We start from the raw sequence: 19,091 nt of genomic DNA, 5'->3' as shown, positions 1-19,091 counted from the left end.
GATACAAAGCTAACTCTCCCACATCAGTAGTTCTCTGCCATGATTATAGATGTGATGTGCATTTGTAACACAGCTTCAAAAATTAGACTGAATTTTCCCTTTTGTAAAAAGTTGAAACTATTGTAAAGAAATGCTGGAACACAAAGGAGTTGAGTGTGAAATGTCTTGATTGCAAAAATAAATATTGGCCTACTTTTGCCCAATAAAAGCTAAGAATAGCTTCTTTGAGCATTCTTAGCTACATATTTATGTCTCCACAAGTAACATATTTTTAAAACACCTTTTAATATTAAAAAGCCTCATCTGGTCTAGATGTTGCTTATTTAAATGTCATCTATATAATTTGTGCAGAAATATTCTTATTATACTTGAGGCCAATGCTATTTTTTGTAGTTGTCTGCAGGGAAGGGGCACACGTAAAGGGCAAATTATAACAGGTGTGTGATGAAGTAATTATACAAATGATATCACTTTTATGTGACAACATTACATTATTTACAGAATGATATTATAAAATGTGCCATTAATTTGACAGTGGGTTCTTCTGGATACCACTAGTATGCTAACTTTCTATTTTACAATGGTACCACACAATATGTTTAAAAAGAATCAGGTGGGGGCACAACATGATTAGATTAGCCCAATCAAGAACAATTACATTTACATTAATGAATAACTAACATTTACATCTAGTCTTCTCTTTGCTGCTGGTGCATATGCAGTCTGTGTAATATTTAGGAAGAAGGCATTAATGCACTGTAGTGCTGAAAGTATATAAGATTTTTTTGGACAAAAGCTCAGATGTCATGCAAAGGAGAATAATATTTAAGTGAGGAAAGAGCAGAAAATTCATTAACGAGGTTTATGTTTTTATTGCCTTAGAGAAAAGGATGTATTTGAGGCTTTTAAGGATTTGGAGCCTTGTGTATCAAAATATCTTGGCTGTGAACTGAGTTCTATGAAGTTGGCGAAGATCTCATTGCTGTACTAATCTGTCTCAGGAAGGAAACATTTTGGGCCATCTCTTTAGAATAGGAATGAAAAAACAACAACTCTTCTTTTGCCTTCTGATTAAAGGTTTTTCCACCCTTGCGTATTTGTAACACAACCACAATCGATATCTCTAGTTCAGTCAAACCTATTTATCCAACTTAACAACAGAAGAGACTTTATTTCATTATTTTATTCCGATCACCTGGGAAGACTGTTAGGGATAGATTACATTCAATTCTATTTCTGCATGTTGTCTAATCAAACGATACTTTAGAAGTGCTCAAACTCTGCCTTGACTCAGCCTAATCTAGATAAAGATCAATAAACTGAAAATGAATCCTGGTGACAGTTCATTGTTGTTGTTGTTAGCTGCGAAGTCGTGTCCGACCCATCGCGACCCTATGGACAACATTCCTCCAGGCCTTCCTGTCTTCTACCATCTTCTGGAGTCCATTTAAGCTCACACCTACTGCTTCAGTGACTCCATCCAGCCACCTCATTCTCTGTCGTCCACTTCTTCTATTGCCCTCGATCTTTCCCAGCATTAGGCTCTTCTCCAGTGAGTCCTTCCTTCTCATTAGGTGGCCAAAGTATTTGAGTTTTAGCTTCAGGATCTGGCCTTCTAAAGAGCAGTCAGGATTGATCTCCTCTAGGACTGACCGGTTTGATCGCCTTGCGGTCCAAGGGACTCGCAGGAGTCTTCTCCAGCACCATAGTTCAAAGGCCTCAATTCTTTGGCGCTCAGCCTTTCTTATGGTCCAACTTTCACTGCCATACATTGCAACTGGGAAGACCATAGCCTTGACTATACGCACTTTTGTTGACAGGGTGATGTCTCTGCTTTTTAGTGTGCTGTCTAGATTTGCCATGGCTTTCCTCCCCAGGAGCAAGCGTCTTTTAATTTCTTGGCTACAGTCCCCATCTGCAGTGATCTTGGAGCCCAGGAAAACAAAATCTGTCACTACCTCCATTTCTTCCCCATCTATTTGCCAGGAATTGAGAGGGCCAGATGCCATGATCTTGGTTTTCTTAATGTTAAGTTTCAACCCAAGTTTTGCACTCTCCTTCTTCACCCGCAACAAGAGGCTCTTTAGTTCTTCTTCAGTTTCTGCCATTAGAGTGGTATCATCTGCGTATCTTAGGTTGTTGATATTTCTTCCGGCAATCTTAATTCCAACTTTTGATTCATCTAGCCCTGCCTTTCTCATGATGTGCTCTGCATATAAGTTAAATAGGCAGGGCGACAGTATACAGCCTTGCCGGACTCCTTTCCCAATTTTGAACCAATCAGTGGTTCCGTGTCCAGTTCTCACTGTTGCTTCTTGACCCGCATATAGGTTTCTCAAGAGACAAATAAGATGGTCTGGTACTCCCATCTCTTTAAGAACTTGCCACAGTTTGTTATGATCCACACAATCAAAGGCTTTAGCATAGTCAATGAAGCAGAAGTAGATGTTTTTCTGGAACTCCCTAGCTTTCTCCATGATCCAGCGTATGTTGGCAATTTGATCTCTAGTTCCTCTGCCTCTTCGAAATCCTGCCTGTACTTCTGGTAGTTCTCGATCCACATACTGCTGAAGTCTAGCTTGTAGGATTTTAAGCATGACTTTACTAGCATGAGAAATGAGTGCAATGGTGCGATAGTTTGAACATTCTTTGGCACTGCCTTTCTTTGGAATTGGAATGTAAACTGATCTTTTCCAATCCTGTGGCCACTGTTGAGTTTTCCAAATTTGCTGGCAAATTGAGTGTAGCACTTTTACTGCACTGTCTTTTAAGATTTTGAATAGCTCAGCTGGAATACTGTCACCTCCACTAGCTTTGTTGTTGCTCAGCTTTTCTAAGGCCCACTTCACCTCACATTCTAGGATGTCTGGCTCGAGGTCAGTGACCACCTCATTGTGATTATCTGGGACGTTAAGCTCATTCTTGTATAGTTCCTCTGTGTAATTTTGCCACCTCTTCTTAATCTCTTCTGCCTCTGTTAGGTCCCTGCCATTTTGGTCCTTTATCATGCCCATTTTTGCATGAAACGTTCCCTTCATCTCTCCAATTTTCTTGAAAAGATCTCTGGTCCTCCCTATTCTATTGTTTTCTTCTATTTCTTTGCACTGTTCATTTAAGAAGGCATTCTTATCTCTTCTAGCTATTCTCTGGAATTCTGCATTCAATTGGGCATATCTATGTTTTTCTCCCTTGCCTTTCGCTTCCCTCCTTTCCTCAGCTATTTGCAAAGCTTCCTCAGACAGCCATTTTGCTTTCTTGCATTTCTTTTTCTTTGGGATGGTTTTGGTTGCTACCTGTTGTACAATGTCGCGAACCTCTGTCCATAGTTCTTCAGGCACTCTGTCTATCAGATCTAATTCCTTAAATCTATTTGTCACCTCTATTGTATATTCAACAGGGATATGATTTAATTCATACCTGAGTGGCCTAGTGCTTTTCCCTACTTTCTTCAGTTTAAGCCTAAACTTTGCAAGGAGAAGCTCATGGTCTGAGCCACAGTCAGCTCCTGGTCTTGTTTTTACCGACTGTATAGAGCTTCTCCATCTTTGGCTGCAGAGCATATAGTCAATCTGATTTCTGTGTTGACCGTCTGGTGATGTCCATGTGTAGAGCCGTCTCTTGGGTTGTTGGAAAAGAGTGTTTGCTATGACCATCGTATTCTCTTGACAAAATTCTATCAGCCTGTGCCCTGCTTCATTTTGTACTCCAAGGCCAAACTTGCCTGTTATTCCGGTTATCTTTTGGCTTCCTACTTTAGCATTCCAATCCCCCATGATGATAAGGACATCATTTTTTGGTGTTACTTCTATAAGGTGCTGTAGGGCTTCATAGAACCGGTCAATTTCATCCTCTTCAGCACTGGTGGTTGGGGCATAGACTTGGACTACTGTGATATTGAATGGTTTGCCTTGGATTCGAACTGAGATCATTCTGTCATTTTGAGGATTGTATCCCAGTATTGATTTTCCTACTCTTTTATTGACTATGAAGGCTACTCCATTTCTTCTGAGGGACAGTTCATAGACCAGGGTAATTGTTTCTGATGACCTTGCATTTTCTTTATAGAAATAGGTACACAACCTGGAGTGCTTCTTAATCTACCATTGACCCATAGAGACCCAGCTGATACTGGTAGCTTTGAGCTTCATCCAGGACATCAGCAAGACTATGGACTATGTGGAAAATAACTTTGCTCCAGGAACTTTCTGTTTGGACCACTGTAGTTAGTATATTTGAAGCTGGCTGTGAATAGCTGAAACTTTTAAATTCTACAGAAATTAAAAATTGAAATCTGATTGAGATACCTAGGTGAAACTATCGTATCAATTCTGAAGACACTTCACCGGCTCTCTCCTCCCTTTGACTCCCTTAGTATAAAATTGAGATTTACAATGCTTATTTTCACCTGTAAAACCTTAAATGGCACGAGGGCCAATTATATGAAGGAGCACCTTTCCCCCAACTTGTCCTCTCTCTGCAATATGATATCCTAGGAGCTTCTCCTTTATGTAGCCTCGTTGCAAGAGGTGTAGTATGCCTTACTGTGGTGGTGCCTTGACTTTGCAATTTTTTGATTGGCGTACGTTTGTATCGATTAGCATCAAATTAAAATGCTCTCTTCAACTCAGCCTTTTCAACATTTCAAATATGCTTTTCCCCCCTCCTTTTGGTTAACTGACTGATTTGTCAATTTTACTATTGCCAGTCTCAGCAGATACTTATAAAACCATAGTCAGAATCAACAAAATCTTCCTTTTTTGCTTCCTAACAATCTCATTAACATTAATTTGAGACAAAGTGTCCATTTACACAACCATTTTGTTAGTTCCTTTTATTGTTAAGCACTTTTGCTAAGCAAATTATCTATAAAAATAAAAGCTGTATTATGTTTGCAGTGGATCACATAATATTGCCTTACCATGATGATCCCATAATCTAAAGTACAGTTTTTTATTTAGTTTGCAAAAACCCTTTTACTCAGGACATTTGATGTTGTATTTTCACAGTATTTTTTTTAAAAAATCATAAGGTTTTGACTACATATAGCTAATGAATGTCCCAATTTTGCATACACCATTTTTACAGACACATAATTGGTCTTTTAATTGCCAAATTTATTAGTTGAAATATAAACTTAATTGTGAATCAATCCACTAAACACGGCACTGCTAACATTAACAAACTGATTTAACCACTTTGGTGAATAGTATTTGTTAAATTGCAAATAGTAGCCTGAATTAAGCATACTAAATTCATTTTACTTCTGTATTGTACTCTTGAGTTATTTTTAATTATCTCCATTGTATTTTTATAATAATAAAATCTTTCTGCAATGTGAATTCCAAAATGCTGGTTCCAGTTTCTTATCCTATCTGCTTGTTCCGCAATTCAGCTGTTCTGAAATCATGCATTGCTACTCAATGTGGTCTACTGTAAACCCAGAACCAAGAACTTGAGTTGGACTGATGATGATGATGAAAATATATAATATTTCATCATAATCTTCTAATAAACTAAGTTTCATAATTACTTTTGAATTTGCTTTTCCTTTGGTCATGCAATCCAAACTGCAATAAATTAATCTTCAATATGAAGATTATGTAAAAATTACAAATGTTGATTTAGATCTCCAGTTTACATTTCCATAGGCAGCAGGATCTTATTCTAGGTCTTAGAAATGTAAACCTTTTCCTTAACATTTAAAAAGAACATGATTAAGCAGATACAATGACTGTGCGCTTTATGTGGTATTTCAAGATATTTTAAGAACCTGGTTAAAACTTAGCATATAATTCACTTCTTGCAAAATATTAATTTAAAATCTGCAGACCTTTGGCATTTAACTGGAAAGGGAAAAGATTTTATCTGAGCTGCATCAGTCATTGCTCTCACATTTCAATCATTTAATCAACCCCCAAATTAACATCTATGTTATATAATCCACCCCCAGCGTACATACTTTAGCGCTCATTAAGTACCTGAATATTCCTGTATGCTAATGTAATTTTTTGCTCGCAATATACTTGCATTATTTTTACTATTATGAAATAAATGAATCCAAGAATTGTTAAAATGTATAGATGGGAGGGCCGAAAGTGGGAAGACCAAAGAAAGATCATTATCAAAACTTTATGCAGGGACCCTCAATATCCAAGGCTGAAAAATCAGTAGCAAAAATTTCTTACTGCATATGGGCACCAGAAACAGACACAAGGATTTAAACCCTGGAGCTGACATATAAATACGACTAGATTCCTAGCTAGAGACCCAGCTAGTATAGTTAAGGCATCAGGCCAGAAATCAGGAGACCTGTACTATCCCTTTTGGCACAAAGCCAGATGGGTGAACTTGGGCCAGTCACTCTCTCTCAGCCCTAAAAAGAAGGCAATGGCAAAACATTTCTGAAATCTTGCCAAGAAAACTGCAGAGACTAATCTAGGCATTTTCTAGGAGTTAAAAGCTGGGTAAATGGCATGCATACACACACATTCTTAACTGAACCTCATTAAAACAGTTTCTTTTGTATTTGCAGTACAAGAAATTTATCTGAACTTTGTCCACTGCTTGCATTCTTAGGAAGAGATTTATTGCCATATTCATAATGAAGATCATATAATTGGAAAGCAATAAATGGATCTCAATTTTACTAAATGCAGATGTGATACTATGTTGGTTAAACAGCCACTTAGAAAGTGATTTTGCTACAATGTTGGTATGCCACTACATCAGCCATATAGTGCTTATCCATCTACCAATAGATCAGCTTTTTGAAGAGATTTCATTGCGGTCAAATACATAGATGTCAGCTGCTGGTGAGAAAATGTAAAATCCATTGTATTTATCCTTGATGAGAAATGATAAAAGGACTTATTCATGACCCAAAATATCAAAGGCAGAATCTGCAGCTGGGCCACTCAATCTGGCCAGATTGGAGGATCCTACAATGAACATTGATCCATTTATTGATTCATTGACTGTTTTGATATTTTTCAGCAAGTTCTAAATTTCTTTTGCGAGAAAGAACACTTATATAACAATATATCAGAAAACAAAATAATGGAGCCATGAAGCAATATCTTTGCAACAAAGAGAAGCTATAAAAACATTCTCTGATTGCTAGTCTTGAAACAATAATCTGCCAAAGCTAGGAACAAGGAAACAAGATGTGATGAGAAATTCCATCAGTGGGGAATAAGAGTTCTCACAAGGTCTGCAAGGTTTCAGTATTACCAATGGAAGTAACCCTTTTTTGCTATATTAAAAACTCTCAAAATAAATGATTTCAATTTCTGAAGCAGAGTTTAGCCTGAGAATACAATGTTCCAGAGCTGCTTCTGTCCAGGGCAAAGGCATTGTGTAGAAGTGTCAATAATAAAGATAGCAGCTCACAAAGTGTGTTCTTGTGCTCTTTAATTAGCTTGGACAGTGATATGAGTATTATGTGACATTGGCCCTATATTGTTATTCCTGAATCTTCATATACGTTGTAGGAGAGAGCTGTCTATGGAGATGTCTGGTGGCATTTTTTTTCAGATTAACAAATTGAATTAAAAAGCACTTGTGAGCTCATTCTGATTCATGAATCTTTGCTGCTAGTCATATCTAGAATCTTAGGGTTAGAACAATTTATTATCCTACTTTCTCTAGGAAAATAATAGCTTTGGGAATGTTTTAAGGATGAAAAACCGTAGGAAGGGAGAAATGATCCTTGTCCTTCCTTCAAATTCATCTGGTGAGAGCCAAGTTGAAGTTTAGAACTTAGGAGAAAAGATTAAAAGTCATCTTTCCTCATAGTCTAACTTCTATATGTCTTGATCAGAGTGTTAGAAAAAGATTTGTTACAAATATGTGCATGATGGATAGCTAGCACTCAGATTACATTTTCTGTTGAAAGTGTTGATCCCTGGCTGGATTTCTGTTATGGCTATTTTAAATCTGAGAGCTTGAGAATTTCTTCTTTTTTAAATTTTCCAAATACTGTTTCTCTATTAATAGCAGCTTAGTTAGAGAAATTTTTTTGCAGTACTTTTCAACCAAAAGTTGGTTTATTGCCTTCTTAGCCATCAATTTGTAATATACTCTGGTTAAGTAAAGACAGCTTTTGAACTTCTGAAGAATGTACTAGTAAAAAAAGAGGTCTGCAGTTTCCTAAGTATGTTTTACATTGGCTTCGAACTTGTTTCAAATTTGGCTCTGAACATATCCTCAAATCTGTAATGGCAAGACATTTACATGCCATATCATAGCCACGTTTTTATGGCCCTAATTTAATGTTCCACTACAAAAACATTAGTGCTGATTTAATATCATGTGACTTCCTTTTAATTAAGTTACTGATATATTTTAAAATACATGTATTTTCTAGAAATACCAAACCCATTTGTAACTATTAGGATGTTGTTGTTAGCTGCGAAGTCATGTCCGACCCATCGCAACCCTATGGACAATGTTCCTCCAGGCCTTCCTGTCTTCTACCATCTTCTGGAGTCCATTTAAGCTCACGCCTACTGCTTCAGTGACTCCATCCAGCCACCTCATTCTCTGTCGTCCCCTTCTTCTCTTGCCCTCAATCTTTCCCAGCATTAGGCTCTTCTCGAGTGAGTCCTTCCTTCTCATTAGGTGGCCAAAGTATTTGAGTTTTAGCTTCAGGATCTGGTCTTCTAAAGAGCAGTCAGGGTTGATCTCCTCTAGGACTGACTGGTTTGATCACCTTGCAGTCCAAGGGACTCGCAGGAGTCTTCTCCAGCTTTCCTCCCGAGGAGCAAGCGTCTTTTAATTTCTTGGCTACAGTCCCCATCTGCAGTGATCTTGGAGCCCAGGAAAATAAAATCTGTCACTACCTCCATTTCTTCCCCATCTATTTGCCAGGAATTGAGAGGGCTGGATGCCATGATCTTCGTTTTCTTAATGTTTAGTTTCAATCCAAGTTTTGCACTCTCCTTCTTCACCCGCAACAAGAGGCTCTTTAGTTCTTCTTCACTTTCTGCCATTAGAGTGGTATCATCTGCCCTATTAGGATAAATGCTTTATTTTTTTTAAAAAAAATGACTCTATTTAGTCTCAGAAGAAATAACAATTTCTTTTTTTGTTCTCTTCATTGCACTTACAGGCATAAATGACTTTAGCTATCTACACACAAATTGTTTTGAATTGTCTATATATGTTGGCTGTGATAAATACCCTCATGAAAGTGAATTACCAGAAGAATGGGAAAATAACCGAGAGTCACTTATTGTTTTCATGGAACAGGTAAGTAGCAAAACAATTTGGCTGGTAAGGTTTGGATCAGATCCCAATTCAGGAATGTGTAAAATTTGTTTACCATAATTTTTTGCCATCAGTGTTCTCTCAGGAAGCAGAAAGCAAAGATTTTATGTTAGTTTTCAGACAAGTGGACATTTCACCCTCTGATGTGAATCAGCATTCTTCACAACTACTCACAAATACATAAATACATAAGAGGCAAAATGCTTCCATAACCACTTCTGCTAGAGATCAGAGTTGTTGTTTTTTTTTAAAAAAACTAGCTTATGGATGCCTTATTGTGCATTAAATAAAAAAAAGTATTTGGATTTGGGCTATGGATAAACACTGAGTTTTGAGTGATCTGCCATAGTGGACAGTAGGAATTCAAAACAAGCTCTTTGTTCTCTTATTTTTTTCACCCTAGTAAATATATAGGTAGCCTATCCTAATAATAATGCACATCATTCAACCTACATAGAAATGTTGCCAAGGGGCTTATCTTTGTGTGTGGAATATTTAAAATCCTGCAGGAAGCAAAACTTTAAACAGGATTTTTCCCTCACAGTTTGCTGATACAGCTAGAGTAATCTTAACAAAAAGCAATACACAGCTAGATTTTCTTGAGCACGTCCCATAAGCAACAGCACAAAATCTACAGTTTTCTGCTTACTGGCTGAGGAATCTTTCTCTTCCTAACACACTGCATGATGCTTGTATTTGCATTTGCTAAGGTGTCAGCAATGTTCAGCAAACTAAAGCCACATTGTCTTTAGCATACAGTTTGAAAGCTATCATTAACAAGACTGTGTACAGAATACATACACTACAATTCAGCCAACAAACCAAAATGATACAGAACCCATCCCCATTTGCTGTTTCACCAGGAATGCAAAAGGCCTTTCCTGCGCTTTGTCATGATAAAACTCTGACAAAACCAACTTTCCCCTTTGGTCACATGTACTGCTTCATCTCATCCCCAGTTCATTAGGAAACAGCTTTAGTTGGTTCACATCATATGGACGAATTTCCTTCTTCAGTTGGCTCTATCCCACCATAGCTTCAAGGTGTATAAAATCTATAATAGTTTGTCACTTTGGAGGCAGCATCAGCTGGGTTACTGTAGGAATGATCACTAGCCAATTTCCTCCAGAGCCATTCCTCTCCTCTCCATTCTGACCAATTAGTGGGGAACAGCTTACAGATACCGATAGGAAGCACACTGAGGAGCTATGTACTGCAGGCCCCATGGCTTCTACCTGTGCCACCGCTACCTATGATAGGTCTCCATGTATAAAGCTCTATAAGTAGTGCTGAACAACTTTATGCCCAGTAGTAAGGAACAGAATCACAACTGTGAACTGCAGCAAAGTGTCAAAATATAAATAGCAATAGTATTTAGACACATACTGCTCATTGTGCTTTACAGCCCTCTTTAAGTGGTTTACGGAGTCAATATATTGGGGGCAACAATCTGATGCCTCATTTTACTGACTTCGGAGGATGGAAGGATGAGTCAACCTTGACCCGTTGAGAATCGAACTGCTGGCAGTCAGCAGAATTAACCTGAAATTAGCCTGCAATGCTACATTCTAACCACTGTGCCACCACCATCAGCACCAAATCCTGCTGTTACAAATGGAAGGCATTTCCTCTACAGTATTTTCCCAACCTTTACAAGGAATTGTTTCTGATTTTTTTTTTCAGTTCAGTTCCATGGCAACGAGGAATCTCAATCATCACTTTTCTGCTTTTGCTACTTTGTTTTTATATTCACACTTCCCTGATGGTTGCATAAGCAACAGCAAAATGAAGTCTCCTTTGGGCTGAGTCATCCTAGTGATTACATGGGCACATCCATGTAGTTTTCTTGGCAACAAAAGAATGTGATTTGCTCTTATATGCTTCTAGTATTTTTTCCTTAGTTTCCAGTCTAGCTTGCAGCTAGGTCTTGATGATCTCCCATTTAAGTGTTAACTAGGTATAACTTGTTTAGGCAATGACTTATTCTATTAGGTCCTGTCAGTGAACTGTAATAATAAACAATGGTCTTAAAGATTAGAGACTAAATGGTTGCAAGAGAAGGGATTGTCTATCTTAACACAATTTGTTCTCTGCTACTTGCTTGTTCCTCTTGTAATCTTTATGATTTTGGAGAGTTGTCCATGTTCTTGTTTGTTTGGTGATGCTTTCCCAGAGAAATGTTAAATATACTTAGCTTGTATTGGCATGAGTATAAAATTTTAGCTTTCAAAAGTAGTATCAAATTATTTTCTTCCCCGTTCTCATCAACCTACCCCAAAAATGAAGCTATTTTAATCCAGATTAAAAAAAAACCCTACTTTCTATAAGTAAGTCTAACCCGTATCTTGAGGTGGGTTTAATAGCTTCTTATGTTTCTGACTTAGAAATATTTTTAAGATGATGGTTCAAAGCTAATATGGAATATTCAAACAACAATTTAGCTGCTTATATGCATATATTTACGTCATTATTTTACATTCAGTCTTTCATAATAAGTTGAACTAGAAAGGAAACTCTGGATCAAGTTCTATTAACTCAATAACAAGTTATTTAATATCAAATCATTACAGCAGACCTGCAATTATGAGGTTTAATGACTTTCATTATATTGCTATTATGTTCCAAACATATATAAGGCAGGTCATTCTATTATTAATAAGAGTTTGAATGATATATTCAATATGAATACTGCATCCAGTTTTGGTCACCATGATGTAAAAAAGATGTCGAGACTCTAGAAAGGGTACAGAGAAGAGCAACAAAGATGATTAGGGGGCTGGAGGCTAAAACATATAGGGAACGGTTGCTGGAATTGGGTATGTGTAGTTTAACAAAGAGAAGGGTGAAGGGTGACATGATAGCAGTGTTCCAATATCTCAGGGGCTACCACAAAGAAGAGGGAGTCAAGCTATTCTCCAAAGCACCTGAAAGTAGGACAAGAAGCAACGGATGGAAACTAGTCAAGGAGAGAAGCAACCTAGAACTAAGGAGAAACTTCCTGACAGTTAGAACAATTAACCAGTGGAACAACCTGCCTCCAGAGGTGGTGAATGCTCCAACACTGGAGGTTTTTAAGAAGAGACTGGACAGCCATTTGCCTGAAATGGTATAAGGTTTCCTGCCTGAGCAGGGGGTTGGACTAGATGACCTCCAAGGTCCCTTCCAACTTTATTATTATTATTATTATTATTATTATTATTATTATTATTATTATTATTATTATTATTATTATTATTATTATTATTATTATTATTATTATTATTATTGCTATGCACATTCACAGATCAAGGCCCAAAAATCTTTGAAACAATGAATCAAATTATGTGACTTTCAAACAACTTGCAGCCTTTTTAAGTGTTTCCAAAGTCCATGTTTCTTTCTTACTTCTGAGCTTGTTATAGGCTGCCCTCCAACTATTTGAACTGAACAGACTCTTTTGGTATTATTATTATTATAAAACTTTTATTCATAAAACATGAAACTCAGTCAACTGAACACTCAAATTGAGTGGCACTAATGGTTGACATGGGTTGCTGCCAGCATCCTACGTATCAACCAGGTATGTCTTTAAAATGTAAGATGTTCTGAGTAGCGCAGTTTTTTGTAGCTTTGCTGGAGTTATTGCAGGAAGGTGCAATTTCTTGATGTATTTTGCAAAGTTTTTGGACATAGTTCCCAGTGCCCCAGTGACAATGGGTATCACTGTTACACATTTCATCCGTAATTGTGCAGTTTCGATGGCCAGGTTGTAGTATTTTGTAATTTTTTCCAGTTCTTTTTCTTCGACTCTGGCATCTCCTGGTACAGCGATATCAATCAACTGTACACTTCGATTCTCTATGACTGTGATATCTGGCGTGTTGTGTTCCAAATGGCGATCTGTCTGTATTCGGAAGTCCCACAAGATCTTCACCCTCTCATTCTCGACAACTTTTCCCCCCTTATTTTCCCACGACTTTTCAGAATAATAATAATAATAATAATAATAATAATAATAATAATAATAATAGTAGTAGTAGTAGTAGTAGTAGTAGTAGTAGTAGTAATATTATTCTGGTTGATCGCATAGAAGTTTAGACTGGATCTGACAGTTTTGCCCACCTATTGACACCTTCGTGCCCTATAGTTACTGCAGTTTTCATGGCAAGAAATTATTTGAAGAAATTATTTGTTATTACAATCTTTCTATTCTGAGGGAGCATGACTGGCCCAAGGTCATCCAAGTGGCTTCATGCCCAAGACAAGACTTGAACCCTCAGTCTTCTGGTTTCTAGCCTGTTGCCTTAACTGATTCTATTTTAATATTTAATACATTTAATACATTTAATATTATATAAAATATAATAATATTTTAATATCCTCAGCATCAGTACCCTTGCTTTTCTACATAAGAATCCTCTTTTTCTATATATCCCTAGTTACTTCCTCTGCCTGTATTTATGTATGTTCTCTTGCATCTCATTGCAACAGAGCTTTATTTTTGCCTATGTCTGAAATACTTTAGCAGGGGCTGGACTAAATACTTACGTGGTGATCTGAATCTATTCTTATAACACTACAAGCTTTCCTTGGTAATCCTAAATTTGTCTTCCTTGTTACATTTTGAAAATATATATTTTAATCCCAAAGCCCTTTAAAGAGATTGTGTACAGAATCCACAGTTGTAGATACATATGCAAATTTGGTGGTATAAGGTATCCTTCCACAAACACATGCAGGATGCATTCCATATGACATACTGTAATTTCCAAGGTGGTTCATCCATTTGATTTCTCAGTATTTGTTTTTTCTCTAAAATAGCACTAATGTTAAATGTTCTGAAGCTGTGTATTCATTGGGGACCTCCAGGTCCTTGAGATGATGATGATGATATTTGTTATAGCTGCCTAGGCCAAAGACTCTTTTCCTTTTATGTAAGGATTAAGTGAGGGAAACTCGCTTGAACAGTTTGAAGTCTTTAGCCCATGGCAGATACAGCTTTGAAAAGCAGTCGTCAACATGTAATTTCTTTTTAGATTGATGCTGAACCTTATTTGTCCCTATTATTTCACTATCAGGTGCATCGTGGAATTAAAGGCATAGTCAGGGATCAACATGGGAAGGGAATTCCAAATGCCATTATTTCCATAGAAGGGGTGAACCATGATGTCCGCACAGGTAAATACACATGTTTGTATTGAAAGAAAATGAAAAAAAGACAACCAAAACAGCCAGCACTGATTTACACAGACCAGTTTTATTAAGGGATCATTTTACTAATTATGGCCAAGGTGGTGTAACAGATAATAGCCCAAATGTTTGAACCTTAAGCTAGTTGCATTGGTTGTCAAGTTAAGTAGCCCTATCCTTGCTAGTTCAACAAGGTAGACAGGACTAAGAAACCAATGCCATTTGGGTCAGGACAAAACTATATTAACAGAATCTTGAAAGTCTTCTTCACTTCATATAAGCTTGAGAGGGTTTCTCGGAGTCGTTTTCTCAATTTTTTTCTTGGCCCAGACTATCCCTCTTATCCAATCATTGCCTTGATAGCAGTTTTTCCTCTTATCCTCAAGGGAATTCCACACACTCTCTACCATATACAGAAAGATAAAATATAATTAGCTAATACATTTTGAAATTTCTGATATGGTCCATACTGTTGTACTCAAAAATAAACAAAATTAGCCATTGCATCCACTGTGCTATTTGTATCTGATTTCTTGAGGAATAATAACTTCTTATGGAAATTCACTATACATGTCCAGATTCAGATCTAAGGTAGACATTAGATTTGCAGCAATATATACTCTTACATATATTGTTTGCATCATGGGCCAATCATAGATATTAGACTACTAGTTAGATGCCCATCATGAACATTGCTTAGTGTAATATTTCAGTTGCAATTTCCAAAAAACCAAGTTTTTATTGTGACATCTGAAACTTAGTAATTCACCTCATTAAAGTGGTCCATCAACTGGCTTTTTTCAGGAAACAGAACTGATAAAGACCACAGCTGTATTCAATCTCATTTTCTCTCACACACATACAGTTTGCAGATGAAATGTCAGGTTAGTTTTACTGCTGTTGGAAAACTAGGAGTAGGATATTCTCTGCATAATTTATAGTCACTTTATGTTAGCTCAATTATGCCATTGGGTTATTACTGTGAAGAAAAATTAAAGGAGACCCCATGTAAGATGTCAGAGGAGAGGCAGGATAAATATTCATCAAGAAAGAAATTGAATCATAGTTTGTCCCTTGCAATTGATCTCAAGGTCTGTAACTGCTTTGTTTTAGTGCCTAAGATGTCATATATACATAGAACATAGTACATACATCGGACAGACCAACAGAAGAATAAGTGCACGCATTGAAGAGCACAAAAACTCACTCAGAAAGGGAGAACAAACTTCATCCCTGGTCCAACACTTTGAAGCCACGGGACATGAAATTGATTTTAAAAAAACCAAAACTATCGCCAAAATTGAACATTTTAACAACAGAATAATCAGAGAAGCCATTGAGATAGAAAAACGCCCCCACAGCATGAACAAACGAGATGATACCTCTCGCCTACCAGCCATTTGGAAACCCACCTTGATTGACAGACGAGGCCCAACCACCAAGAATGATACCAGACCCAAACTCATGATAACATCACATGACATCACCACCACGCAACCATTCAAAAAGCAAATCCGAACCCACAATGATAATGAGGCACAACCACAAAACAGAAACCTAACTACAGCTGCAACATCAACCACTTTAAACCCCTCCAAACCACACAATAAGCAAACTGACACCCACTATAAAAACATGGCACCACCACAAACACGAAGCCGAACAAAAGCAGCACAACTCACCAGCTCAGGTCTAAGGCTGGCAGCTGAGACCAGCCCATCCACTCAAAACACACCCCCACCCAATCAGAACACACCCACCATTCAAAACACACTCCCACCCAATCAGAACACACTTAATCCCCCACCCAATCAGAGCACACCTCCACCCACAGAACACACCCCCTCTGGCAGTTTAAAAAAGAGGAACAAACAACCACTACCACATGCTTCTCCCAGAAGAAGGAAGCTGAAGCCTCCAGCCTGATGATGACGGATGGGATTCCGTCGAAACGTTGCACCTACACCTTTTGTTCTACGCGGGAAGAAACCCGAATGACCGAAGATCCACATATAAACACCCGCGAAAACCTCAGAAAACATATATATATATATATATATATATATATATATATATATATATATATATATATATATATATATATATATATATATATATATATATATATATATATATATATATATATATATATATATATATATATATATATATATATATATATATATATATATATATATATATATATATATATAAAATTTGTCACCCTAAAACCTTCTAGTCCAACTAGATGGTTCTACTGGGAAAGGCAAAGATACTCAAATTCTATTGCTTCTGCCCAGAATGGGACAACTCTGCCCAGATGACTTAGCTCAGATGACTCACTGTAGCCAACTTGCTGCAGAACAACTTGCTGTGGGGACAATTCAATGTGGGATAACTCAAGAGAGAAACAACAGGGACTAGGGACTAACTCAACCCAGCCTAGAGGACTTTTAATCTGAGAAAGTTCAAAGCTAAAGCAAGACAAGGCCCACTGCAATTCACTCATCCTCTTTTGAGTTGTCCTGCATTTAATTGTCCCATGGCGAGTTGGCTGGGGTGAGTCGACTGTGGCGAGACAGATGGGGTGAATTGGCCAGGGTGAGTTGTCATAGACCTACCTCTGCTTATATCTGAGTTGCTTTTTTTATTTCGCACTGGTGTCTTATCTTACCGTTCCTTCATGAACCACAGACAGAAACGAACCAGGCAAATATGCAGCATGAGTCATTTTGTTCACTGTGCAGGTCATTGATTTAGGATTTTTCCAGACACAGAATTTTGGACTTTTTTTTTTTTAAAAAAAAGAGTAATCATAAAGTCTGCCTTACTATCTAGATATTGATTTCCTATCACTGAAATTGAAATATCTTTGATAGTAAAGGGTAGATAACTGTTTTAAGCCTTGGATTTAATTATATATTTCTGTTCAGCTCAGTCTAGGCTCTGATTAGTTTAGCAAGAAGAAATAGAACAAAAAAAATAATCATATTGCAACGTGGAGATCAATGCCTCAGACAATTCACATTGTCATTGTGCGTTGTCAAATAGATGGATTATTAAGAAGGCATCCAAAAATCCCACTGTTCCTTCTGTCATACAAAATGACTTCTAAAACCCTTTCATATAATTCCACTAGGATTATATGAAACATATAGTTTAATAAAGTTAACTCAGTATACATGATTGTGCTGCACACTAAAAGGTTGGTGAAATATTTCCAGAATTAAAAGCAACCCAGCCTGAGAAATAATTAATTCCTACACCAGTCCTTAGTAGCAATCCCAGGGCAATAATCAAATATTTGAGCAAAAGCCTTTAGGTTTCTTTATTTCTAAAAAAAACAAAACAGGATGGTACTGAAGGCAAATGTATTTCAATATTTTATTCTTTTTTGATTCCTCAATAGCAAACAATGGAGATTATTGGCGGCTTCTAAATCCAGGAGAATATGTGGTCAGTGTAAAAGCAGAAGGTTACACTACGTCCACGAAAAATTGTGCAGTAGGATATGACATGGGAGCAACCCATTGTCACTTCACAATCAGCAAAACTAACTTGGCCCGAATCAAAGAGATCATGGAGAAATTTGGAAAGCAGCCAAAGAGCCTCTCACTTCGACGGCTCAGACAGCGAGCAAGACAGAGACGCCAGCAATACAGACTGCTTTCTGCAATGTAACAAATAATGCTATCACATTCTACCCTTAAACTGAAACCCACTCTTGTAGTAGAAAGTATATTTCCCTTTATTGAAGAATATTTTTGAATTAACAGTTCAATGTTTAGATTCGTAAATTCTTGTGAAATTACTGGAATTAAGAGACTACAAAGATACTACAAGGTAATCAGTATATATAGTATCTCTAATACAAATGGAAAATATATATCATCAAGACCTGGAAAGCAATCCAGGCTGATAAACTAACAAATGATCGGCTTATTATGATGATTATTTTTTTTAAAAAAATACTGTTATGCAATGATTGTCTAATTTGTTATATTCTTATAAAGACTAAAATTACATTCAATTTTCATTCATTTAAAAAAAATGAAATCACGGCAAGTTAGATATTGAAAGTGGACATGATTTATAACCTTTATTAGCTCTATTACTTTACTAATCTGCTTATGATAGTGCACAAAATGCTCTGAATTACTACAGCTTATTTAAGTAAGCAGTGAGTAGCAATCACTGTGTATTTCCCAGTTAGTTGTTGGAATGTTTTTTGAGCTGTAATTACCCATTTTGTTTTTCAGTAAATGAAACTTTTGTAATTGGCTAAGTCCAATATAGCAGTCATTTTGTAAATACTGTATGCAACTATCTAGCAGCCATTCTATGTAAGGAAAAATACTCTTCAGATGTGCTAGCATCTCTATCATTTAAAGTGTTGTTTCCTATATATAAGCCTATTGTGGTCAGTTTGTTACTAGTAGTAGCTTTCCGGATTTTAGGCTGGGGACTTTCTCATCATTTACCATTTTCTTATCTTTTAAATTCAAGATCTCAGTTACCGAACCAGGGTCTTTTTCTAGGTCCTCTACTAAAAACTATGATGACCCTTTTGTGTGGTATATATACTGTATAACTAGTTGTTGGAAGTAAAAAAAGACTCCTTTCTACTCTGAGAAGGAACCTACTACATTCATGTT

At 36.9% G+C, this 19,091-nt stretch overlaps 1 protein-coding gene across 1 annotated transcript in view; it reads left to right on the top strand.

Moving 5' to 3' along the window:
* Positions 1 to 18,117, top strand: part of CPXM2 (carboxypeptidase X, M14 family member 2) — a gene marked incomplete at its 3' end in the record, with an annotated part of 119,950 nt that extends 101,833 nt beyond the window's left edge. The window contains exons 12-14 of the mRNA XM_081328725.1: positions 9,110 to 9,249; positions 14,325 to 14,424; positions 17,846 to 18,117. Of these exons, the coding sequence (XP_081184851.1) occupies positions 9,110 to 9,249; positions 14,325 to 14,424; positions 17,846 to 18,117 (512 nt within the window). The remainder of the gene's footprint in view (positions 1 to 9,109; positions 9,250 to 14,324; positions 14,425 to 17,845) is intronic.
* Positions 18,118 to 19,091: the final 974 nt, after the last annotated feature.

The sequence above is a fragment of the Vipera berus genome (genome assembly GCF_964194415.1).
Source record: "Vipera berus genome assembly, chromosome: 5".
In the NCBI taxonomy this organism is placed as follows: Eukaryota; Metazoa; Chordata; class Lepidosauria; order Squamata; family Viperidae; genus Vipera; species Vipera berus.
The sequence above is the reverse complement of the archived record's forward strand: the minus strand, read 5'-3'. Positions and strand labels throughout refer to the sequence as shown.